At 48.7% G+C, this 27,030-nt stretch overlaps 1 protein-coding gene across 4 annotated transcripts in view; it reads right to left on the bottom strand.

The window, feature by feature from the left end:
- SVOP (SV2 related protein) overlaps positions 1-27,030 on the bottom strand; it is a 750,499-nt gene that overhangs the window by 89,405 nt on the left and 634,064 nt on the right. For all 4 annotated transcript variants that reach the window (XM_069619446.1, XM_069619445.1, XM_069619448.1 and 1 more), the window contains one exon: positions 18,985-19,061. In XM_069619446.1, the coding sequence (XP_069475547.1) occupies positions 18,985-19,061 (77 nt within the window). The remainder of the gene's footprint in view (positions 1-18,984; positions 19,062-27,030) is intronic.

The following is a 27,030-nucleotide window of genomic DNA, read 5'->3' as shown; positions in this document are numbered from 1 at the left end:
TACGCCGCTGTGGACACTAGGGGCAGGAGCCGTGGTGGACTCAGTACTGGGTGTGTGGGATTGCCCACTCAGCATGGGAGTAGGTGCAGGCATTGGGGGTAGTGGGATGGGGTCAGGCCTGATCTGAGGTGCATGAACTAGGACCGACACAGTCTTGGCAGGGTGTATGAGAGGTGGGGTGGATGGAGCCACACCCTGGCTACGGGGGCCAGCAGATGACCTATCTGGCATAGATGCGCGTGCCCTGATGACACCAATGTGCACCGGTGCACGTGCAGTGGACCTGCTGACCTGGATGTCAGCGATGGGATCACCCTCGGACAGGTCTGGTGCCACAATGGCCTGGTCCGACAAGGGCTGATCAGGGTTGGTATCAGCCACATGACTCTCAACTGGGGGGGGGGGGGCATGGGTGTCCCTGACTGGTCCTCCAGACTGGGGGGGACAGGGGCACCCTGCAAGTCACAACCACGTCCCCTAGTGGATCCTCCACGGCCACCACGTGTGGCTCGGCCACCTTTGCCACCCTTACGGCTTGCACGCCTCCCAACCATGGCACTGATGGTATTGTGCGTATGGGAGTCGGTGTGCACAATTGTCCTGGGCAATTGGGTGTCAAAGGGGTTGGGTACCAGATGGTATTCGTACCCTAGTGCAGTGGCAAGGCTATATGACACCCCTGGGGAAAGATGACGGGTCACGCAACGCACAGGCACCCCAAAAAAGTTAAGGAACGTGCACAATACCCCTCCTAGACCACGTGTGCTGATGGAAAACCCTGCACTACGCTGTGGCATCCAGTAACACAATGAACGTATGCGTGTCACACGCAGCCTAGAATGACCTCTGAAGGGGTAGGCTACACACGGGGCAAGCACAGAAGTTAGATACGTGCGTGACTCACCGTCTGCCAGGTAAAAGAGCGTGAAAAATGAGCGCGTTTGGTTGGCAACACCCCCGCCAAAAGAAGATGTGTACGCTGTCTGAGGAGACAGGACAACAGTAGAAGGGGACACTGTTTGAGGGAACAGGCCCAGGTAAACCAGTACTAGAGGAAAAAGAGAAAAAGCTGTCAGAGGTAACAGGGAGTACGAACTGGAAACGCCGTGAAGTAAATCGCGTGTGAAACGACAAGAAGTACAGAATTCACCCACTCGCTCTCCACGAAAAGCACGTACAAGGAAATGGTGTTCAACACTACCTTTTATACAGGCCCACACGTACAGCGTCACTTACGGCGTGTACGTGCTTGGCCCATGTTCACCAATCACACGCTTTGTCACTTCTGCGTGTGGATCCTTTTTCACCAATCACACGCTTTGACACTCCTGCGTGTAGCTCACTTTTCACCAATCACACGCTTTGTCACTCCTGCGTGTGGATCCTTTTTCACCAATCACACGCTTTGACACTCCTGCGTGTAGCTCACTTTTCACCAATCACACGCTTTGTCACTCCTGCGTGTAGATCCTTTTTCACCAATCACACGCTTTGACACTGCACGTGCAGGTAACTATTGACGCACATATGCTGGTGACGGCTTTTCGCGCGATTCGCTGAGTGTGGGGTTTTCACGTGCAAAATCACTCCCTATCAGGCTGTCCACGCGTTCAAACACGAAAGACCACGCTCCTGGCCAGGAGGCCAAATTAAAGTCCCCCAGAGCCCTGAGCACGCTCCCACCTGCCATCTGCTGCTGCCTGACTGCCTGCTGGCCACGTGCCCCACAGTGCAGATTTGGGAATGACCAGAATGCTGGCCTTCCGTAGGTCAGACGGGAGGGTACCCTGTTACCTTGCTTTTTTACTGAACATTTTGTGGAGGGGAGCTGCCATTTTATCGCTGCCCAGTTTCTTCCAAGTCTCGACCGGGAACCCATTGGGACCTGGTGTTTTCCCGGAGTGCAACTGGGCAAGGGCTTCAGTAATTTCGGCTTCATCCAGGTCATGGTCTAGTTGTGCTCTCTGCTGCTCCGACAGTTGTGGGAGCGCAATATTATCTAAAAAGGAGGGGTCTATCGGGGATGTCGGGGCTTGGTAGAGAGTGGCATATGAGCTAGCAAAAGCATCCGCTATGTCGGGGTCTGTTTGGACCTGCGTATTTCGTCCATCTATAACCTCCCTAACAAGTCGGTGCCCCTCTTCTCTTTTCTCCAGCCAGGCCAGCAACTTGCCCACTTTATCCCCACATTCATAGACCCTAGTCCTCGATTCCCTATGTGCGTGTTTGGCATTATCTAGCGCCGTGTTGCAGAGACCTTCTCTAGCTTTTAAGAGGGAGCAGTGTGTTTCAGGGGTAGTACCTAGGATATATTTTGCTTCCCATTCTTCTACTTCCCTCTTTGCCTCCCTCACTTTCCTGTGCTGTTCTTTTCTTTTGTTGGACGTCCAGGAGATTATTTCCCCTCTGAGCACTGCCTTGTAAGACTCCCACAGTGTGACAGGACTATCTAATATGGTGGAGATTATTTCAAAGTACTCGTTAGACTTCTCCGTGATAAGTTCTATGAGTTCAGGGAAGCACAGATAATAATTATTTAGTTGCAATGTTCTGGGGGGTGCAGGTCTATCGATGTGCATCTCCCTCACCTCAGGCGAGTGATCCGAGATACCTTGGGGGAGCAATTCTGCAGTGGTTACCCTGTATGTTTCTGAGGTGGGAAGAAAAAAATAGTCCAATCTGGACAGGGAGGCATAGGCATCTGAGTGAAAAGAGTAGCCTCTGTCTGTGGGGTGAAGTTCTCTCCACACATCGCAGAAGCCAAGTGCAGATGTGAACGTTGCCAGTTTTGTGGAGGTGTTCGGATTACGACTACGGATATGAGTGCGGTCTAAGGTGTTGCATATTACATCATTAAAGTCCCCCCCACAGGATCCAGATGTCTGGCTGATATTTCGCTATCAGGGTAGTTATTCCCTCTAGGAGTCTGTCCCTTAGCCACGGTGGGGAGTATGTTGCTAGAATGTTTCCCCCCAGAGCGTGCCCTGCAGTACCACAAATCGGAGTCCTGCTCCTCTGGGGTCCTGCTTCACTGTGAGCAGCGTAAACGGGAGGTGTTTGTGTATAAGAACTAAGACTCCCCGGGACCCCATAGTATATCCTGCATGGAATGCCAAGCGATAGTTTGTCCTGCGAAAGAAGTTGCAGGTCGAGCATGCTAAATTTGTCTCAGTAAGGAGGGCCATATCAGGGGAGTGCCTGTTGAGGAATTGGGTGAGGAGACGTTGTTTGATTACAGAGCCCATACCATTCACATTCCAGGTGAGGAGTCTGATGGACCCACAGCAGTCAGTGGTCGTCATCAGAGCTTGTGTGTCTGCCATGAGTGGCGTACAGCGCTTGGGTCATAACGGCCATGTGAGATGGGTATGTGCATTGTATATGGTGGGTGATTGTATCAGGATTGTCACGTAAAGGTCTGAAAGCTCCAAGCGATAAACAGCACTTAACAACTTGCTTCCTGCCTTCCCCATACTCCTCCCCAACATTAATTATCTGTCGCCCAAACATTGCTAGCGATCAATAACTATGTCGCCAGCTCAAATTGAATAACGTAAACTGTCCCAACTCTAAACAAACTTTCTACACTTAATGAAGTTCTGAGGTTCTGAGTGGTGGCCGAGATCTAAAGTCTTGGGTAGCGGCCACGTTGGCCGTCATAGTAGTGATGTGGCAAAAGCAGATTGTAGAACAGTGCAATACCCTGATCGGGGTATCTGCATTGTCCACAGCTGCATCCGCTATATTCCTGTATCCGTCGTGGCCAGATCAGTGTCCTCATGGGTCCACTGCATGTTCTGGCCCGTTTTGTTCTGGTGGTAGAGGTCGCTGTGCAGATGGTCCTCTGTTCGGTCGGGCACGGGGTCTTCCCCCAGGGTCCGGGCCGTCTGCACTCCAATTTCCTTCAATGTGGTTTTCTGTCCATCCCCAGGCCTAACGCGGGTCAGTTAAGTGCACAGTGGTGCTGTTGTGATAAATCTTTAGTTGGGCCGGGAAGAGCAGACCATACTTCACGTTCATGGAATGGAGTTTCCTCTTCAGATGTTCAAAGGATTGTCTGGCACATTGCACCTCTCGGGTGTAGTCGGGAAAGAAGGCGATCCTGGAGCCGTTATATGTAATCGTCCCTTTCGTGCATGCCATCTGCAGGATCGCGTCCCGATCTCCATAATTTAGTATTTTTGCAATGATTGTTCTTGGAGGGGCCCCTTGGGTAAGTCTTCCAGATGGCATCTGGTGGGCTCTTTCAACCAAGTAAAAATTGGAAAAGGATTTCAGTGCAAAGAGGTCCACCAACCATTGTTCCAGAAAGAGTTTTATACTGGGGCCTTCCGTGTTTTCTGGAAGGCCTAGGATACGAATATTATTGCAGCGTGATCTGCCCTCGCCCTCGTTGACCAGAGCCTCCAGGGTCTTCAGGCTTGTCATTGCTTGCGAGAGTGGTTGGCGCACACTACCTAGACCATCCTCTACTCCACATATGTAGTGTTCCACCTCTCCGGTGCGGGAGGATAGCTTCTGGAGGTCGTGGCGAAGGAAGGAGACTTCAGCTGTGATGCCATCCATCTTTTTCTCCATGGAGGAGCGAGAGTCGGCAATGCCGGCCATCATGTCCTTTAATGATAGTGGCTCAACTGTGGTAGAAGTCTGTGGTGCAGAGTCCGACATTGCGGTGGAGGCATTAGACGCATATTGGTCCATTGTACTCTGTGTAGCTCCCTTTTTAACCTTATCCTTGCACATGCCGAGACCGTTGTTCACCAGGGGAAGAGTGAACTGCAGTGATTGCGGATCTTGTTGCTGGTCCCCACAAGGGTCGGGAGGAGGAGAAGAGTGTCTTCAGTAGCACTGCTGCGGATGGACCTGGCCCCTTGGGTATCAGGCAGTAGTTCCTACCTTGGAGTTCTATGATTATTGGACCGGTGAATGCTCGCCCCAACAGTGGAGGGAGCTGCAGGTCCCGGGTAGAGGCGACAGGTGCATTTCCTGGAGATGTGGACCGCTCCTGACTCCAAGTACTGTTGTTGCTGGAATATTCTACTGCAGCGCTTTGTGCGGCACTAACTCCATCGTCACACGTCTCATATAGTCTGTCGTTATGCGCTGGTGAATCCTCTCCCAGTGGGGACCAGCCTTGGGTAGGGTGTGTTGAATAGTATTGCCTGTGGCTTAGCCAGTAGGTTATGTCCCTTCCCTCCGGACCAGCCCTTTCTCGGACTGTGGAACCCAACAGAAGCTCAGGTAGAGCTAGCAGTTGGCAAGCCAATTTTGATCTACGAGTTTGTTGCCTTGGCACTTTCTCAGCACACGGATAGCAAATAGTTCTATTGTCTCTTCATCGGGTCAGTCTCACAACGCACAGAGCCAGAGCTCTGAGTCTGCAATCCCTCATGTAGTGTGTTGCGGACCCGTGCGCCAAGTGCCCCCAATCTGGGAATCTGATAACAGACCGGACGTAAGCAGGCGATGCGGCCCCCCTCAGGCATGCACCATAAAGTCTTGTGAGTTCCACCCTCCCCGATGCTGCAATATTACTGAATCCTACCTTTTAACATCTGTTCCGCGGGGAGTCCCACCCTCCGGGTCGCAGGGTGCGGCGGCGCTCAGTCTGTGAGACTTATTCCTGCAAGCAGCCCAGGTTCCTAGGGAGGGCATCCCATCCGTGCCAGGACCGTATTGACGGCAGGCGTATGCCACGATGCACCAGTATCACAGAGTTCACCACGCACCCAGCTCCTCCTGTGTGTATCTATGCTGTTGTGATGGCGAGGTCATCGATCCACAGCGTGTTTGCAGAGCACCAGCACCCCGGTCGTCCCTGGGGGAGGGGGCAGCAGGAGTTAGGTCCCACGGCCCTGTAACAGCTTCAACGCCAGCGTTCTTTCCTAACACTTCGTCGCCGCCAATCAGAGTGTGTCCTCCAGGTACTGCTGCTGGGCCGCCTAGGTCGAGTTCGAGCTCCGTGGGTGCCCGATCAGCAACGGATTCCATTGATAGCAGACGGTTTCCGTCCTCCCCCTGTGCTCCGAGGGAGGTCTCTAGGGTGTGTGGTCGGGCTGATGGGTACGGCCGGTCTGGCGGGTTCTCCCTCCAGTGGGGCAGCATCAATAGGTAAGCGGGCAGTCAGGTGCCGCTATTTCTTTGCCTCTGGCCCTTTACTGTTGCTGTGTGGTTCCGCCCACAGTCCATGGGGGGGGGGGAGTGGTGGTGGTTTGACTTAGCAGGGGGCAAGTCCTCCTCACACGTCTAGCCGGGTACAGTCGACAGGGCCTTCTCAGTTATACCCTTTTGCTCCTTGCCTTGTCTGTAGCACAATTCTGCAAGCCTCACTCGGGTATCTCCACTCCTCGGTGCTCTCTGGAGGTCCTTTTATGTTCCGGCGGGGCAGTGTTCCTTCAGATCTGTATGGCGGTCGTCTCTATAGATCTATGCCGCCATGCCCAGCAGTCTGGATGTCAGCACACAGGCCTGCAGATTCGTGGTTGCCTGTTCAAATCTTCGCCTCTTGCTCGCCCGAGTACTGCATGTCGCCTCCCTCCCCTCAGGCCATGACCGTGGCCATTTTGCAGGGGGGAGATGGTGCGTTCCGGGGCTGTTCTTTCGCTCCGAGTTACTTGGCAAGGGTCTTGGATCCAGAAACGGGTCTGCGCTCAGCGGTTCTCCACACTCTCCACTATCAAATGGTGCACATTAATCAAAATTTGCCACGGGTTAACAGGATAAAGAGCAGGATGATTTGGCGGCCACGGGAGCTTCAAGGACTCACGTCTGCATCCCTCAGCAGTTGGCCACGCCCCCGGACATTACATTTCTGACGATCAGCCACTTCAAATTGTCAATGAGGGGTGGCAATAGGGAGCTTTCATTAAGAAAATTGGAGGCAAGATCCATTTGCAAACTAAGCACCACTATTCAAGGACTCGACCTTGAACATAGGGCTCAATGGGAATGGGGAGGTTGGATGCACCGGCACCATTCATGAATGGTGCTAGTGCATCCGACATGGTCTGCTCGTAGTTTGCTGGTCCGGTAACAACAGTACCGGCAAGCTTGCCAGTACCGTTGTTACCAGACCAGCAAACTTGTAATGAGGTGCAATGAAGGGTAATCCTTTGTTAAGGTCAGCGGTCAATCTCAGATTAATTTTCATGGATACTCAAATAACATCTAATAATTTATATTTATTACCATTTTTGTCACAAAGGAGTTTGTACTCCGATAACCTTAACTTGATATACATGATGATCTAGGACTCTAAACATGTATCAGCAACACCTCAGTAAGCATGGGTTTAATAAACACAGACCAGATACTGTGGTACAGAACTTATTTAGAACACTATACAACCAAGCATTATTAGAGTTCTAATATTTAGGTAATGTCACACATATTCATGATTTATAAGGATCATTGTGATCGGATATTTTCGAATGCATTCTGAAACTTTCCTAAGAGAAAATTTTCTGATGAATAATTTGCTTACATATGACAGACAATACACGCTGATGTATGACACTTAGTGTGATTTTTACAATGGCGCCTCGAATGACATAGATATTAAAAATTAATATGGGTCATCAAGATCGTATAATTGCGTGTATTAACATCCATAAGAGTGATTTCTGACAGACAAATTCTTTCTATATGATGACACAAAATGACGTGATGACATCATAAATTACATGAATAACATGCCTTTCAAAATCGCGCCGCAAATGACACATTGAATGCAAGTACATGCTGGAAAGGGCAGGATGCAGATGAATCTTACATATATTTTTTGAGGTAAGTCTGTTACTTGTCTCGGGAGGATAGCTAAGGGGCAACATGCTTGCCTTGAAAGCAAGACTACACGGAGTAACAGAGGTTTGATCCCCGGGTCCGCGCTTAGAAACCTCTGGGTATTAAACGCGTTATAAATAACCTATCATATCATATCATAAAACAGTACTTTAAGTAATAAGCATTTTAACTTGCATCAGTCTATGAGCAGTAAAAAAATAGTGTAACTTAAAGAAATTATTTCTCATGTAGGAACAAGGAAAAATGGCACCCAATTTACCTTAAACAAGATAGCTTAAATCTGCAGGATTAATGCACATCCATATGTTAATAGTAAGTATCTTAAAACATGAAATTGGTACAAAGAGCATTCAATTAAAAAACACTACAATCATATGGATAAATAAACAAATTCTAGCATACAGTTTCCATTTTTTCGACACAGATAACGCTATCATATGCATGAAGAAATGGGATTATACCATAATAACTTTTACTGTTTACCTAAACATTATTTTACGTCTATTAAACCCTTCTTTAAGACATGCGATTTGTTCTATATAAAAGTCATGATATGATTTGGTATTAAGGAGGTTCAAGGATTTTGATCAATGATCTAATTACTTAACTAATGTAACAATGATTGCACCACTAATCAGTAACCCAGTGTATTAGTTCTATTAGCCTTGAAAAAACCCAGCGGGTGAAACTCAGGGCCATGCATGTGGCCTTTTTTTTCTGTGATTTCTTTACAATTTTTTGCCAAGATATTTGGCCTTTTTGTAATTGTTACCTTACATGTGGAATATTTTGGATAAAAAATGTATGACCATTTGATTTCTTAATGAACACTGTATGAACAGATTTTCACGTTTTAAAGTGTTGTTGCCAAGATACCTTGTGAACAAACAAGGATAGTTTTATTTTTCAGAAATTAAAATAACCATGTGAATACTAATATAAGTAACTTTCTTGGGATAGTTAATGTTAGAGGGTGCTTGTAATTAGGCTTTAAAAATCTTTGTTATAACAAAGTAAAATACTTCTTTCATTTTGTACATAAGATGTGCGATTTTCATCGCACACGTTAGAGGCTGCTTTTGCTGGCAGCCTCAGCCATCACCTCTCCCTGGTCTCTTGCAGTAAATATCTGGAAAATACCATGGTTTATCCACCTTTAAGAGTTACTTGTTGCCCCAGAGACCATGAGATCGTCAAGTTTTGACACTAAAAAATCCAGATTTGGAGAGGAACTTGGACCAGAGTTGTCTTGGCAAAAAGAGATTTCAGGAATTAACTAAATAATGAGGGAGTGATTACCTCTTTTAAATTGGGGTCTTGGAATACTTTGGGAAACACCCATCTATTTGAATTAGAAAATAAGACTTTGACTGGATGTGATTTAATAGCACTGCAGGAGACCCGGCTTTTGGATACCCCTGTTTTGGATGGTTTTATTTTTTATGAAAACCAGCACTTAATCATGATGACCTATATTAATCTTTAATATGTATGTCATTCGATGCACGATTATAAAGAGCACACTGTAACTGTAATATATGATGTCATTACATCAACGTGTACTGTGTAGAGAAGCTCCTCAACGCTCACACCAGAAAAAAATACAACCCACGAGGGAAAAAGGCCCAAAATACCTCTTGCAAGGAGAACAAGCTTTATTCTCATAAAAATACAAATACGCAACAGCAAAGAAATCAGCTGCCACGGAGCACTCTGTTTCCAGAATGGTCTTTGATTAGAACAATTTTAAACATGCGATTAAACCTATTGCCTACATAAGAGGTGTTCGGCGCTAGAGCAAAATGGGAAATGCAACGAAGAGGGTGTTGTTTCTGTAATAATATGTTGGAGCTAGAAACACTAAGACATATACTACTTGAGTGTACGTTGTTATCTGAGAGCCCTGGTATTTGGTTGATTTTGAAAGCATTACACCACACGCTCATGGGAAGCTTGGTGGGCAATAATATTTAGTCAGCAACAGCGCTCACTTTCAGTAGGAGTAGGGACATTTTTACAGAATATATTTTAGCAAGATTAAAATAAACAAATGTTTGTTCTAGTTTTTAAATAACTTTTATATGGAAATTATACTTTTTAGCTACATTGGGCCTCATTCAGATGTGGCTGTCCGGAAATAAGGCTTCCTCAACCTCCCTTCTTCTGCCCTGCGCCCTCTGCAATTCATCCAGAACAGAACCGCAAGACTTATCCTTGGCCTCAAGCCCAGGGAACGCATCTCTGCGGCGCTGAAATCCCTTAACTGGCTCCCCGTTGCTGCAAGGATCAAGTTCAAGACCCTCTGCATTGTTCATAAGGCTTTCTGGGACCTACCTACCTGCAATACTGCCTACCTAAATACTGTCCCTCAGGATCCCTCCGTTTATCTACCTTGAACCTTCTACGAGTGAGCTGGTTCTCCAAGCAGAGATTTGGAGGGAGATCCTTATCCTCAGCAGGTGCCTCCCTCTGGAATAGTCTCCCTGCCGCCCTTTGTATTGAGCCTGATCTTCTTAAGATTCGGAAACTCCTCAAGACCTTCCTCTCCTCTTCCTTCTCTCTCCCTCTACCCTGCTAACCTTTCCCTCTCTCCCTCCTCTTTCCTTAAAGTTGTCTGACTGGTTTTACCAGGCGTGCTTACCGGCTCACGCGAGGGGGAGAGGGAACAAACAACGGCCCACTCGTAATCGGCCTGTTGTTGCTCCCTCTCCCATTCCCATTCAGCACTAGGGGGGCTGGAATGGGGAAGGTCCGGGTCCGGGTTCTTGGAGGGAGGAATTACTGGGCCCTCCGAACTCGGAATGGCCCGGTAATTCCTTATTCTGGGGACCCAGACGCGATTTCGGCAGCAGTCATGCCGCCAATAGCGGCATGGCTACCGCCGAGGTCGTAATGAGGCCCAGGGACTTCCAATATATCAAGCTTTTATAGATTTTGCTATAGGCTTTGATAGTATCGATAGAGTGCGATTGTGGGCTAAAATTAAAAAATCTGGGGGTGTCCGGAGGGACTATTACAGATGATAATAAAGCTATGTACAAACAAATCTCTGCACGTAAGATTGAATCACCGAGGAACACTTTCTAAATAAATCGTATCACATAGAGGACTAAAGCAGGGGTGGATATTGGCCCCTATATTTAGACTGTATGTGTCAGATTCTGGGGAAGCAATGGATGTAGTGAGAGCTAACCCTAAGAGAATCAAGGGCCAGGGAATCCACTGGTTGTTCTATGCTGACGACCTAGTCTTGATTGACAGAACACCGTTGGGTCTCCAAAGATCCTTGAATGCCTTTCAAATCTACTCTGTAGACAATAATTTGATGATCAATGTCAGTAAATCTAATATAATGATTATAGCGCCCAAACAGACTCAGAAAACATTGAAATATTATTGGTATGTTGCAGAGGGAATGCTGGCTGAAGTAGATATGTGTAGATATCTGGGGTTCAATTTTAATACTGACCCAACAGATAATAAAAATGATGGTTTACTCAGAGGTAGGGGGAATCCCTAGACTTCCTGGGGTTGCTTATCTCACAGAAGTATGGGAAATGTACCATTCTCCCAGTTCATACATTTTATAAGGCAAAAGTTGGTGCAGAAACCAATATGGCTGACATGAATTGGAATCTCATGGAAGGATTTTATTGGAAAAGTGGTAGACCTCCTTAAAACAACCCTGGTTCAATGAATACAGTATGAATTGGGGTTACTTCCTTTGAAAGCCGTTGTTCAATGGAAAAAACTATCCTTCCTGAGAAAATGCCTGATGGCTGAAGACTCCTCCCTCTTAGACAAGAGACAAGAGAAAAGGCTTTCTCTATGGACACAGAACAGGTCATATTAACATGGAAAAATTAATGTTTACAGATAATTAAAGACTTGGACTCCCAGGTAGATACTTTTAACAGGATTCCGCAAGAGATGGAAAAAAAGTTCTGCAGAACTGATTGGATATTCACGCTAGAAGAATATAAGTCATATAAAGCTTTTTTGAATTTTTGCAGTGAATCCAAAGCCTTAAATCAATTAAGCCTATGTTGATTAAAGTTTCCAGAATGGTCTTTGATAAGAACAATTTTAAACATGCGATTAAACCTATTGCCTACATAAGAGGTGTTCGGCGCTAGAGCAAAATGGGAAATGCAACGAAGAGGGTGTTGTTTCTGTAATAATATGTTGGAGCTAGAAACACTAAGACATATACTACTTGAGTGTACGTTTTTATCTGAGAGAAGAGCCCTGGTATTTGGTCGATTTTGAAAGCATTACACCACACGCTCATGGGAAGCTTGGTGGGCAATAATATTTAGTCGGCAACAGCGCTCACTTTCAGTAGCAGTGGGGACATTTTTACAGAATATATTTTAGCAAGATTAAAATAAACAAATGTTTGTTATAGTTTTTAAATAACTTTTATATGGAAATTATACTTTTTAGCTACATTGGGCCTCATTCAGATGTGGCTGTCCGGAAATAAGGCTTCCTCAACCTCCCTTCTTGTGCCCTGCGCCCTCTGCAATTCATCCAGAACAGAACCGCAAGACTTATCCTTGGCCTCAAGCCCAGGGAACGCATCTCTGCGGCGCTGAAATCCCTTAACTGGCTCCCCGTGGCTGCAAGGATCAAGTTCAAGACCCTCTGCATTGTTCACAAGGCTTTCTGGGACCTACCTACCTGCAATACTGCCTACCTAAATACTGTCCCTCACGAGCCCTCCGTTTATCTACCTTCAACCTTCTACGAGTGAGCTGGTTCTCCAAGCAGAGATTTGGAGGGAGATCCTTATCCTCAGCAGGTGCCTCCCTCTGGAATAGCCTCCCTGCCGCCCTTTGTATTGAGCCTGATCTTCTTAAGATTCGGAAACTCCTCAAGACCTTCCTCTCCTCTTCCTTCTCTCTCCCTCTACCCTGCTAACTCTTTCCCTCTCTCCCTCCTCTTTCCTTAAAGTTGTCTGACTGGTTTTACCAGGCGTGCTTACCGGGTCACGCGAGGGGGAGAGGGAACAAACAACTGGCCACTCGTAATCGGCCTGTTGTTGCTCCCTCTCCCATTCCCATTCAGCACTATGGGGGCTGGAATGGGGAAGGTTCGGGTCCGGGTTCTTGGAGGGATGAATTACCGGGCCCTCCGAACTTAGAATGGCCCGGTAATTCCTTATTCTGGGAACCTGGACGCGATTTCGGCGGCAGCCATGCCGCCAATAGCGGCATGGCTACCGCCGAGGTTGTAATGAGGCCCAGGGACTTCCAATATATCAAGCTTTTATAGATTTTGCTATAGGCTTTGATAGTATCGATAGAGTGCGATTGTGGGCTAAAATTAAAAAATCTGGGGGTATCCGCAGGGACTATTACAGATGATAATAAAGCTATGTACAAACAACTCTCTGCACGTAAGATTGAATCACTGAGGAACACTTTCTAAATAAATCGTAACACATAGAGGACTAAAGCAGGGGTGCATATTGGCCCCTATTTTTAGACTGTATGTGTCAGATTCTGGGGAAGCAATGGATGTAGTGAGAGCTAACCCTAAGAGAATCAAGGGCCAGGGAATCCACTGGTTGTTCTATGCTGACGACCTAGTCTTGATTGACAGAACACCGTTGGGTCTCCAAAGATCCTTGAATGCCTTTCAAATCTACTCTGTAGACAATAATTTGATGATCAATGTCAGTAAATCTAATAAAATGGTTATAGCGCCCAAGATATCTCAGAAAACATTGAAATATTATTGGTATGTTGCGGAGGGAATGCTGGCTGAAGTAGATATGTGTAGATATCTGGGGTTCAATTTTAATGCTGACCCAACAGATAATAAAAATGATGGTTTACTCAGAGGTAGGGGGGAGTCCCTAGACTTCCAGGGGTTACTTATCTCACAGAAGTATGGGAAATATACCATTCTCCCAGTTCATAAATTTTATAAGGCAAAAGTTGGTGCAGAAACCTATATGGCTGACATGAATTGGAATCTCTTGGAAGGATTTTATTGGAAAAAGTGGTAGGCCTCCCTAAGACAACCCTGGTTCAATTAATACAGTATGAATTGGGGTTACTTCCTTTGAAAGCCGTTGTTCAATGGAAAAAAACTATCCTTCCTGAGAAAATGCCTGATGGCTGAAGACTCCTCCCTCTGAGACAAGAGACAAGAGAAAAGTCTTTCTCTATGGACACAGAACGGGTCATATTAACATGGAAAAATGAATGTTTACAGATAATTAAAGACTTGGACTCTCAGGTAGATACTTTTAACAGGATTCCGCAAGAGATGGAAAAAAAAGTTCTGCAGAACTGATTGGATATTCATGCTAGAAGAATATAAGTCATATAAAGCTTTTTTGAATTTTAGCAGTGAATCCAAAGCCTTAAATCAATTAAGCCCATATTGATTAAAGTTTCCAGAATGGTCTTTGATAAGAACAATTTTAAACATGCGATTAAACCTATTGCCTACATAAGAGGTGTTCGGCGCTAGAGCAAAATGGGAAATGCAACTAAGAGGGTGTTGTTTCTGTAATAATATGTTGGAGCTAGAAACACTAAGACATATACTATTTGAGTGTACGTTGTTATCTGAGAGAAGAGCCCTGGTATTTGGTCGATTTTTAAAGCATTACACCACACGCTCATGGGAAGCATGGTGGGCAATAATATTTAGTTGGCAACAGCGCTCACTTTCAGTAGCAGTGGGGACATTTTTACAGAATATATTTTAGCAAGATTAAAATAAACAAATGTTTGTTCTAGTTTTTAAATAACTTTTATATGGAAATTATACTTTTTAGCTACATTGGGCCTCATTCAGATGTGGCTGTCTGGAAATAAGGCTTCCTCAACCTCCCTTCTTCTGCCCTGCGCCCTCTGCAATTCATCCAGAACAGAACCGCAAGACTTATCCTTGGCCTCAAGCCCAGGGAACGCATCTCTGCGGCGCTGAAATCCCTTAACTGGCTCCCCGTGGCTGCAAGGATCAAGTTCAAGGCCCTCTGCATTGTTCACGAGGCTTTCTGGGACCTACCTACCTGCAATACTGCCTACCTAAATACTGTCCCTCACGAGCCCTCCGTTTATCTACCTTCTACGAGTGAGTCGGTTCTCCAAGCAGAGATTTGGAGGGAGATCCTTATCCTCAGCAGGTGCCTCCCTCTGGAATAGCCTCCCTGCCGCCCTTTGTCTTGAGCCTGATCTTCTTAAGATTCGGAAACTCCTCAAGATCTTCTTCTTCTCTTCCTTCTCTCTCCCTCTACCCTGCTAACTCTTTCCCTTTCTCCCTCCTCTTTCCTTAAAGTTATCTGACTGGCCAGCTGGTGCACCTCAGAGTCTCACAGGTGCCAGGCACACCGGCAAGTCCTCTTTTGCACTTGCCTCAGGGCCTTACATCCCACCCACACTCAATGCACTTGTGAAAAGAAAACATGAGAGTGGCTCTCTCTGCACTTACCCCAGTCTTCACCGACCGGGTGCATTTGGACCTCCCCCTCCCTGTGACCATCTGTGAACTTGCACGATCCATAGGCACCATGCCCGAAGATCGTCTGTCTGTTCTCCCTTGTCTTCACCCCTTAATTGCACTGTTAAAACTACAGAATCGCTATCAGGCCTATTTGCTATATCTTAAACTCTTAAATGTATTCTATGCACTTACTCTGCCTGTGCAGACTATTATCGTCTCAGAATTTCAAGGGCTCTGAGCGACTGTTGTTTTTTCCCCATGTTCCCACCCTCCTTGAGCACTTTGAAACACTTGCCTGTGTATAGGCGCTTTATAAATAAACAATATAATACAATACAGATCCCGGGGACTAGTGGGTGAGACACTTTCTGGTTTCTCACACCAAAAAGAAACATGCTGGACAGGGGCATGGATGTGTGGCATGAGGCGAAGGATGAGTTGTGTGTAATTGACAGTAAGCTGAGGAAGGGGGCAAGGCAGTGCTGCTGTCTGGTCTGAGGGAGCCATTTATGGAATTGGCACACAAAGGTCATTTGGAACACAGTCTTACCAAAAGAAGATTGTGAGAAGTGTTTTGGTGGCCAGGGATGGATGCCATGATGGCTTGCACGATCAGGAAGTGCCAGGAATGCCAGTTGGCTGATAAGAGCAAGCGCTTTAGAGATGTTTCACTGTGCCCTATTCTAGTTCCGCACCAACCTTGGAACAAGGTTGACGTTGATATGATGGTCCCAGTACAAGGTCTTGGAGGGGGTTTCAGATTTGTGTTTGTCCTTGTAGATTACCATTCCAAGTGGGTACAATAGAAGACAGTGAGAGAAGCAACCACTGTAGAAATGATAGGTTTCTTAGTAGAGGTGTTTTATAGAGTGGGTTCCCCCAATAAATGGTCTCTGACAATGGTATTCAAGTAAGATGCCGGAACAGCTTGCTATCATCCCAAAGCCAATGGGCTTGTGGAGAGAATAAATATCATCAAGGGGGCATACAGTTAGTGATAGAGGTGGGCACACCTTGGAGAAGTGTAGTACGGCAAATGTTGTGGAGTTATTGTACCACACAGCACTCTGTTTCTCTTAAAGGTAGAAGCACAGGCATAAGCTTGTGCCCCGCATGGTTGGGGCTGGCCAATGCTGTGAAAGTTAATCGAAGAGAAATCATGTCTGGGGTGAGTATCGCTCAGAAGCCTTATAAGAAAGGATATGATCTGCAACACAGACTTGCTGAGAAGGCCTTTAAGCTCACTGATTTGATTCTTGTGCAAAGCACCTGATTGAATATCAAGTATCGAGGGAAGAGGTTTTCCGATCCCAAGGAGGTCTGTAATTGTGCTGGGGGCGGGGAGTAAGTGTGGTCACTTTTGGATATTGTAAAGTATGGAGGAGAGGTTAGAGGTGAGTGTTGCGTGGAAGAAGAGGGGGAGAGGAGCAGAGTGGGGGCTGAGCACAGTGATGGGATGCAGGTGTTTGCTACAAAGCGAAATGAAGGAGAGTGTGAAAACGGCAGAGTGGGTGCTAGGAAGAGTAGTAGGAGGCAAATGTCCCCTGCAAAGTGGAATGACTATGTAGCTGGATGAGCAGTCACAACCATGGCTGTCAAATTTTTCCAGCAACAGGTTCAGCAAGCCCATTCCCATAATCCTGTATATAGTTGTTACTATTAACGTCCCTATTAGGGATTGTTGTTTTTCTTCTCTTGTTGGGTGTGTTGTTGGGGGTGGGGCTTGTAAAATGCTTGGAGTGTTGTGAACAGAGTGGTCCATTAATGAAGGTCAGGCAGAGGTTGGCAGTTAAAGGGGGGTGGCAGTGGCAACGGTGTTCTGCAGGAGGTGCCTTTTATCAATACAGTTTGTACCTTAATTCTTGTGTCATGTCCTGTTGGTTGGTACCAGAGACCTTTACAAAGAGTATTCCGTTTAGTAGAATTTCCTGTGGAAATTTGTAATGAGGCCCATGGTGTCCAGCTCACTTGGTAGCAGTGTCAGGGCCATTGACACCTCAGTTTGTTCAGGGTTTGTGGGATTTTCAAAGCACTTACTTCTGAGAGGTAGGCCAACCGGCATAGCTAACACATAACTCCTTCCCACAGTGGTTCTGATAGGGGCCCTCATTACAACACCGGCGCTAAACCATGGCGCTATTAGCACCATGGTTGCTGCCGGTATTGTAACGAGTCCGCCATGGTGAAATGGGGAAGTACCACCTCATTCTAAGGTTGGCGGGGCGGTACTTCCCCATTTCACCATGGCCCTTCCCCATTCACATTTTTGCCCCCTCGGACATAATGGGAATGGGGAAGGCGGTAATTACGGTACCGCAATTAGCACCAAGGTCCCTTTGCGGGTCCATTCCTTAACGGCTGGTAAAACCAGCCGTTAAGGTAGGAACCCGCAAAGGGACCTCGTAATCAGGCGCTAAGGGATTACCGGTACCCTTACCGGTACCGGTAATCCCTTAGCGCCAGGGTCGTAATGAGGCCCAGCAGGGTGTCTTGAATTCTGATAGACTGATCCTGCTCCTTCCCATTTCCCCAGAGAAGTGCTGTTGAGCCACTACCTCCTTGGGAATTGTATAGGCCATACCTTCATGCTGGATATGTGTTAAGCCCCAGTCATTGTTAGTGACGCTGTGATCTTCTTTGGCTTCCTCTACTCACTAGAGGGGTCGCATCAGTAGCTCTCTGGTGAGAGTCTGAGGCTGTAAGAGCCCCAGTGACCATTTTTGGATCAGGCAGAATGTCATCCTCCTCACCGTGTTCTTAAGCCACTATCTGCATTCTCCCTGTTCCGGCGTTCCTCACCTTGGCATCACTGGTCTCTGCCTGGCTATCCCCCTGCCTCTATGCTATCCTGTGGGACCTTCCCTGGTGGTAGGGCTGGTATTTTGCTGGTATCTTTCTTCAAGTCTTGAGTTCGCTATGTGGCATGTCAGTGAGTGTCCTTGTTGGCTTCTTAAACCACATGGGTTCAGATAATGCTGGTTCGTGCAATGGCAGCCAACTTTGGCTTCACACGTGACATTGCACGAGCCAGGAGGGGCCTAAAACACAACAGCATTGTTCCTCTACACAAACTGCCGCGTTTTCGGCAGAAGTATTTTAATGTACAACCGGTGCAAGTAAACGGCATTTCAACCTTTGGCTCTATGTTTTACTGTGTTTCTTCTATGTATTAGATACCTAATTCAAGCAAACCAATACAGATACTGACAACAGTCTAATATGTTTAAACATAACTAAGTTAAAGGGTAATTGAATGATCGTGTGACAACGCAAGAGCAGGGTTAGAGTCTAACAATGTATTTACAGATGCCCTGACCTCGACAGATCATTTACTCGGGCCTATAATAGGGCAGTACTTTCCAGTTCAACATTTCACAATCATATATTTGGTGTTCCCAATGCACATATCCCAACACAACTTGTACGTATTCTAGAAAGCTTGAAGAGCGTACGTGTTAAAAAGTGAGACCAGATGCAGAGTCCTTACAATCATTATTTTCTTCACCACAGAGACCCAGGATGAAGGAAATACACGCTGATGTGTATGAGTTTTTCAGAAGGTGTGCAGAACCCTGACAGGAACATCTGTCCACCTTCACACAATGTACATCACTTCAATATCTCTGAACTGAACCTGTAGTTGCCTTTGTTGTGGAGGGAGTGCTTGGATGGCATTGGGAGCTGATTTTTGAGAACAGTGGGAGACCTCATACTCACTGCTACACACGTCGCCTGCTTGGAACAGCTCAGTGGTTAATAAAACAAGGCCATAGTAAGAAAACGCATTGGAAAACCTGCAGTGAGAGAAAGAAAAACTGTCAGAAAGCGCATGATTTACAGTGCATTATTTAAAAAAGTTCTCATTATTGAACAACAATCCCAGAAAGCAGATGGTGCAACACTCAAACAGATTACATGAACAAAGTGAGAGGAAAGAGGAAATGTCAATGAAATAGGATCTCAACATGACCGCAAGAATTGGTGGTATTTTTCCTGCTGCGGTAGTTACTGCCAGTGGAGGAGATTACAGGAGTACATGCTTCTCCATCTGTCCAAGCACATCAACCACACCGAATGGGTGCTAAGGCCCAAAGATCTGTGATCCAGAACTGACACCACTGTGGGGGAGGGCTGTGTGCGGTGTGCAGTCATAAAATCGAAAAAAAAATGTTGAAAGTCAAAAAAATCGGAAACATAATGCCGAAAAAAAAGTCAAATGATTTATTTTTTTATTTATATTTATTTTTTGACTCTCGCATGTAAAAAAAAAGGTAATTTCGAATAAAAAACGTCATTAAAAAGAAATTAGACTTTTTTTCGACTTTTTTTTTATTTTTTGACTTTCGACGTTTTTGTTTTCGATTTTATGACTATAAACCACTGTGTGCTACTTCCTGCCTCCAATCCAGGGTGTTTCCTGAACATCCTTCTAGGGGTAAGCTTTGTTTCATGGACACCATCATCTCCCACCATCTCATTTGCAGATGTTAGCGAGTACTAGTGATGGAGTCCCAGAACACTGTCCAGCATAAAACCAAGAGAGCAAAAGCGAAGACTGCCAAGTGTAGCTCTCATCGGCATAGTGGTGCGCTGCCTATGCCCGTTCTGAAATTACAAGATTATGCATTAGTGTCAGCCGTGGATAGTCAGTATTTTCATCGCATAGCACTGCTATGTGTATCTGACATTGTGATCGCCAGGAGGGGTTTCCGTTGGTGGAGCCAGCACTCTGCTCGGCCGGCCACTGTGTAATTGGTGGTACTGCGTCGTCGGGTGTAACTGAGGTTACCCCCCAGTGGTGCAGTGCTTCCCATTCTGTGATGCCAGCCCCTATTTTCCAATGAAGTTTCTTAATGAGTAAACATCATGAAATCAAGTGGGTGGTGAAAGACACAGCGAAAATGATAATTTCACATGATGCCACGTTAAAAAGGAGCTTCTAACCTTGACAATGTATGTTCCAGGGATTAAAAACAGAGGTGTAAAGGTATACCAGAGGGCCGAGGTTTGTGCTACACAGTCACCGTTCAGCAGAGTGCCCAGGCCCAACAAACCCTCCCCCGGCAATGATGGAGGACTCAGCCAAGGGCAAGTTAGAACTGTCCTTTATTTTCCATAGAAGACGGGGATCAAACAGGAAAACAAAACCTCTGGCAATCACAGCTCCTGTGTAAGTGGTTGCAAGCTTGTTTTGTGTGATTCTTGCTTTCTTGTGTTTCTGTATTTCGGCATTTGACTAATGAAGGCTTCTGACAGTATTTACATGTATCTGTCCTCTATCTACAGAGCTGTGTATGCGTGTTCTTCACATACCGGGTCCGGGTTCCCTGAATGGGGACTTACCGGGTCATTCCAACCTTGGAGGACCCGGTATTTCCCCATTCAGGGAAGCCATACCCATTCCCATTCGAGCCCCCATAGGGCTCAATGGGAATGGGGAGGGAAATAATAACGGGCCCGTTAACGGACCCGTTATTAGCTCCCTGGTCCTTTAGCAGGACCCGCTAAAGGACCTCGGAATGCGGCGGCAAGGGCTTAACGGCACCGGCATCCTTACCAGCGCCGTTAACCCCTTACCGCCGCACTCGGAATGAGGCCTTAGTCAACTAATTGGAGGGGCATTGGCCTGTCAAGAAAAATGACTTTTGATATCTTTACACAGCCTTTGAACCAAGGCGTATAACCCAGGAACACCTTTGATCCATAAAACCAAGCCCCTCTTTAGTTAAAATCCTTACTGCTTAGGGTCAAACAATACTTTCAAGCAAAGCCAAGCTTTTAAAAACCAAACAGGAGAATATTACAAACAATTAAAACAGAATTGTTGGAGTTATGTAGCTGTAGACATCATTTATAATGAAAGCAACTGGGACTTAGATCTGATCTAAGAAGAGTTACCGCTATCTATTTAGATATAATGAGGCTATGGTTTGGGCATCGAAACTGATTGGAAAATCTTTGCTTCTTAATAAATGCAGTAATTGTGGTGCTCCACTGGGGGTTGCAGATTGGCCCTACTTATCAATGTATTCACAAGGGAAAATGCATATGTTTCTATGAAAGTATCACTTTAAAGAAAAACTTGAATTATTAAATAAAAGGTGCAAATGGCCAGTTTGACTAGAAAAAAACCTATCTTGCATTTGTAGAGTGCCGCCTGCCATACATTATCGCGTAGAAGCGGGTTTTGCCTGTCAGAGAGGCAAAGGAAGAGTATGATGGAGCATTCACTGGTGGTAGGGAGGAGCAAAGACGGTTAGATAGTTGGGGTGGGGGGAGGGGATAGATAAGATGCACACTTTCTCGTCCCAGTACTAACAGCTGGAGAATATCCCAGACAGTCCCAAGTCTTCGACTGACACACCTGTGAATAATCCCATAAGACATGCCTCAGCCATGCGCCGGGTAGAACAGCAGTATTTATTTATTTATTTGTTTGTTTTTAACATTTGTTACGCGCACTTACCCCAGGGGCATCTAGGCGCTGGTTACGGAGGAGAGGTGGTTGCAAAGGACAAAGAAGCCAGGAAGAGCTGCTGTCAAAGGTGGTCAGACATTAATTAAAAAGCCAAGTTTTAACAAGTGTCCTGGAGGACCAATAGGAGTGTTCCGAGCTAAAGCGGAGCAGTAGAGCGTTCCAGAGTGTGGGGGTACAGTATATGATTTTAGGCGGTATTTGTTTGCTGACAAAGTGCAGGCCATACAGTACAAACTGCAAAGTATGTACACCTGTAACATCTAACATGCTCAGAAACATACTGTTCCCAGTGTATGTTTATGTGTATTTTCTTGTATAGCACACCGCAATATGTACTGCCGCGTGTTGCTAGCATCCTGGGACAGAGAAAGGGAGCAAAATATCTAAGGAACGGCAAAGGGTGGCAGTGAGTGGCGGGAAAGTGAGTGGCGGGGGAAAGGTAAAGCATCCAAGGCGGCGTGATGAGCAGAAAGTTCAAAGAGGAAGATTCTGACTGCTTTTCTGAACTGCATGTGTGATTCAATGCTGTTATCTGGTGTTAGGGGGTTCCAAAGACGAGGGACAAAGATGGAGACTGGTTTGTCAATAGTATTAAGGCTTCCCATCCCGGGTAGTACTACTGTGCTATTGCCTAACATATGAGCCAAGCAGTGCAGGGAAGCAAAACCCAAGGAGAAGATGCCAGCTGCATCCTCATTCCAGTGTGAGGTAAACAGAGGCTTCTGGCAAGATCTGGCTGTTAAAACACGAGCACATTGAATGCCGGCAAGACAACGGAATCGGCAGAAACTCGGCACAAAAAGTGGCCCAACAAACTATAGAATTTTAGTTCTTTTTTTAAAGCACATTCATTACCAAATGGGGATGGTAGTGATTGAGGCAAGCGTGGATGAAGTGTAAATATGTGTCCCCTTTAAACTTAACTACAAGAAAAAGCCACTCAAAATGTCAAGATACTGCTGTCGTCATAGAAAACCTGCAGAGAAACATTAGTCTAACTATATTCTTTATATTGGTACTGTCCAAATACCACATTCCAGAGAATTCTGTACGCAATAACCCCTGAAGCAGAGGACTTTACCAGGAGGGACCGGCTCCGGCACCAAATTAAAGGCCTGTGCAAAACAGGGGCCTTTAAGACCAAGCCCTCCTCCCAGGCTGAAGGGGTACAGCTATTAACATGGCAGCCAACAGGTCATTTCTTTTAGTTTTGAAATGGTGCACACAGCACTGGCCGTTTCATAAGTAAACAAGCCGTGGCAATGGCAACTGTTAGGGCTTTTGTGTAGGCATGGGAAAGGCACTTACCAGGCAAAGTCGTAGTGTATTAACTGCCCATTGATGGTGGCAGGTGCAAGAAGGTGCGCGTACCTGGGTATCTAATAGGTATGCCTGCCAAATGCCTAATACTACACAAGCCAAAACTGGTTGGCTTTGCCAGTGCTTGGTACAGGACTTCAGTGAAGGACACGCAGCGTGCGAATGCATTCAGTGGCTGAAGGCAGACCTTGTAAGACATTTTTATTACACCAGTAGCAGGTTTAGAAATCCAAGTAAGTCATTTACTCGCAGGACTGCTTTGAACAAACACTAGGAGGCACTTCGAGTGCAAAGTTCGATGGTAAGGCTTGATTAAAGTGAACCCAAAGAGTTCCCATGAGGAGCTGTTTTGGGCGTGGAGGGGCAGGAACTGGGTGGGAATGGCCATGGGGATTAGCAGGGCCATGGGCAGTCAATGGGTGGGCAAATAACCAAAGAACACCTACACGCTGTGTGTGCCTCCTCATAGGCCATCTCTCGCTATCTGTACTCTAATGCAATAGTGTAGGCTTAGAGCAAACTGACTGTGAAGCTTTCAGGCGGTCTGGGGGCTTGAACACACATTCCGGAGTTTTCGAGTCCAGTGCTCTATCTCCTGACTCTTAATAGCAATCATGGCTGCCAGGCACCATAAAGCGTCGTGTTGCATTTCCGCCAACCCCGCATTCTGTGCAGCAGTCTGGGAGACATCACTTTGGCAGAGCCCACTCCAGCACGGAAAATGACGTGTGCGTTGGTCAGTTGGAAGCATCTGGGCATGCACAATGTTTTGGCAATGGGGCAGCTACTAGGGCAGATCATCTTACCCACGCCGACACGATGCCCGGACCACTTCAGCAGGTGTACGAGCAGAAGGGCTAAAGATCTTTCAGTGTGCAAAACATTGCAATGTGTCTTGCCACTACTTTCCCACCAGCAGGTCAACATGCCCTGATCCCAGTTGTTTGCATTGTATCATGTCCCATTTGCAGGGTAATTCATAGAATTTCGCAGAAAAGTGTCGCAAGCGGCTGGCGCAGAGTGTGCGCGTGCGATTGTCTGCGCCAGGCGCGTGCGCCAAAACTGATTTCCGCGCACAGCGTATTCATGGATTTCAGGCTCCCAAACCAGCCGTGGCGCAGAGTATCGAGCGACCCTGCAGCAGCGCCAGTAACGCCCCCAAGAACGCCCTCGCGCAAGGAAAAGCCATCAAAATCGCTAAATCATCGCAAAGGGCTGCGCCAACCCTGGACCAGTTTACAGGGCTGCCAAACAAGGAACGCAAAGCGGGTAACGTTCATATAAGGGGTACGCGGGAAGTATTACATGCGATTAGCCAGGGTACGTGTATGACAGGGGTACGCGTGAAGTTTTACAAGCGATTAGCCAGGGTATGTGTATTACAGGGGTACGCGGAAATTATCACACGCGATTTGGCTCGGTACGTGTATGACAGGGGTACGCTTGAAGTTTTACACGCGATAAGCCAGGGTACGTGTATTACAGAGGTACGCGGGAACTGTCACACGCGATTTGGCTGGGTACGTGTATTACAGGGGTGCGCAGGAATAATCACACGCAATTTGGCTGGGTACGTGTATTACAGGGGTGCGCGGGAATCATCACACGCGATTTGGCTGGGTACGTGTATTACAGGGGTGCACGGGAAGTTACACACGCGATTAGGCTGGGTGGGTCCTCCAGGTGTTTCCTGTACACCCTCCACGGCCCCTGCAGGCAGCCCACAAAACAGGGGACTATCCTGCACACCTGCTCATGTCTCCCAACCCCCACCCCCTCAGCAGTGTGGGGCACCCTTCACCAGGCCCCCACTCATGTCCCCTATCACCCCCACCCCCCAGCCACCATGGGCAGCCCCAACCAGGCTCCCACCTATGTCTACCACCACCCCCACCCCCCACACACCATGGGCAGCCTCCGCCAGGCCCCCACCCATGTCTCCCACCACCCCCACCCCCCACCCCCCATGGGCAGCCTCTGCCAGGCCCCCACTCATGTCTCCCACCCAACCCCCACCCCCCAGCAGTGCAGGGGCAGCCCCCACCAGGCTCCCACCCATGTCTACCACCCCCCCACCCCCCAGCCACCATGGGCAGCCCCCGCCAGGCCCCCACTCATGTCTGCCACCACCCCCACCCCCCCAGCAGTGTGGGGCTCCCTCCACCAGGCACCCACCCATGTCTCCCACCCACCCCCACCCCCCAGCAGTGCAGGGGCACCCTCCACCAGGCTCCCACCCGTGTCTCCCACCACCCCCAGCCACCATGGGCAGCCCCCACCAGGCCCCCACTCATGTCTCCCACCCAACCCCCACCCCCCAGCAGTGCAGGGGCAGCCCCCACCAGGCTCCCACCCATGTCTACCACCCCCCCACCCCCCAGCCACCATGGGCAGCCCACGCCAGGCCCCCACTCATGTCTCCCACCACCCCCACCCCCCCAGCAGTGTGGGGCACCCTCCACCAGGCCCCCACCCATGTCTCCCACCCACCCCCACCCCCCAGCAGTGCAGGGGCACCCTCCACCAGGCTCCCACCCGTGTCTACCACCACCCCCACCCCCCAGCCACCATGGGCCGCCCCCACCAGGCCCCCACTCATGTCTCCCACCACCACCACCCCCCCAGCAGTGTGGTGCACCCTCCACCAGGCCCCCACCCATGTCTCCCACCACCCCCACCCCCCACCCACCATGGGCAGCCTCCGCCAGGCCCCCACTCATGTCTCCCAACACCCCCACCCCCCCCAGCAGTGTGGGGCACCCTCCACTAGGCCCCCACCCATGTCTACCACCACCCCCACCCCCCAGCCACCATGGGCAGCCTCCGCCAGGCCCCCACTCATGTCTCCCACCCACCCCCACACCCCCAGCAGTGTGGGGCACCCTCCACCAGGCCCCACTCATGTCTCCCACCCACCCCCACCCCCCCAGCAGTGTGGGGCACCCTCCACCAGGCCCCCACTCATGTCTCCCACCACCCCCACCCCGAAGCATCCAGGGGCACCCTCCACCAGGCCCCCACTCATGTCCCCCTGCACCCCCACCCCCCAGCATCCAGGGGCACCCGCCACCAGGCCCCCACTCATGTCTCCCACCACCCCCCACCCCCCAGTATCCAGGGGCACCCTCCACCAGGCCCCCACTCATGTCTCCCACCACCCCCACCCCCCAGCAGTGCAGGGGCAGCCTCCACCAGGCCCCCACACATGTCTCCCACCACCCCCACCCCCCAGCACCCAGCGGCACCCTCCACCAGGCCCCCACTCATGTCTCCCACCCCCCCACCCCCCCCAGCAGTGTGGGGCACCCTCCACCGGGCTCCCACACATGTCTGCCACCCCCCCACCCCCCAGCCACCATGGGCAGCCCCCGCCAGGCCCCCACTCATGTCTCTCACCACCCCCACCCCCCCAGCAGTGTGGGGCACCCTCCACCAGGCCCCCACTCATGTCTCCCACCACCCCCACCCCCCAGCATCCAGGGGCACCCTCCACCAGGCCCCCACTCATGTCTCCCACCACCCCCACCCCCCCAGCAGTGTGGGGCACCCTCCACCAGGCCCCCACTCATGTCTCCCACCACCCCCACCCCCCAGCATCCAGGGGCACCCTCCACCAGGCCCCCACTCATGTCCCCCTGCACCCCCACCCCCCAGCAGTGCAGGGGCACCCTCCACCAGGCCCCCACTCATGTCTCCCACCACCCCCACCCCCCAGCCACCAGGGGCAGCCTCCACCAGGCCCCCACTCATGTCTCCCACCACCCCCACCCCCCAGCCACCATGGGCAGCCCCCACCAGGCCCCCATTCATGTCTCCCACCCACCCCACCCCCCAGCAGTGCAGGGGCACCCTCCACCGGGCTCCCACCCGTGTCTACCACCCCCCCACCCCCCAGCCACCATGGGCAGCCCCCACCAGGCCCCCACTCATGTCTCCCACCACCCCCACCCCCCAGCAGTGTGGGG

This window comes from Ambystoma mexicanum, chromosome 10, assembly GCF_040938575.1.
Source record: "Ambystoma mexicanum isolate Mex_15411 chromosome 10, UKY_AmexF1_1, whole genome shotgun sequence".
Classification (NCBI taxonomy): Eukaryota; Metazoa; Chordata; class Amphibia; order Caudata; family Ambystomatidae; genus Ambystoma; species Ambystoma mexicanum.
The sequence above is the reverse complement of the archived record's forward strand: the minus strand, read 5'-3'. Positions and strand labels throughout refer to the sequence as shown.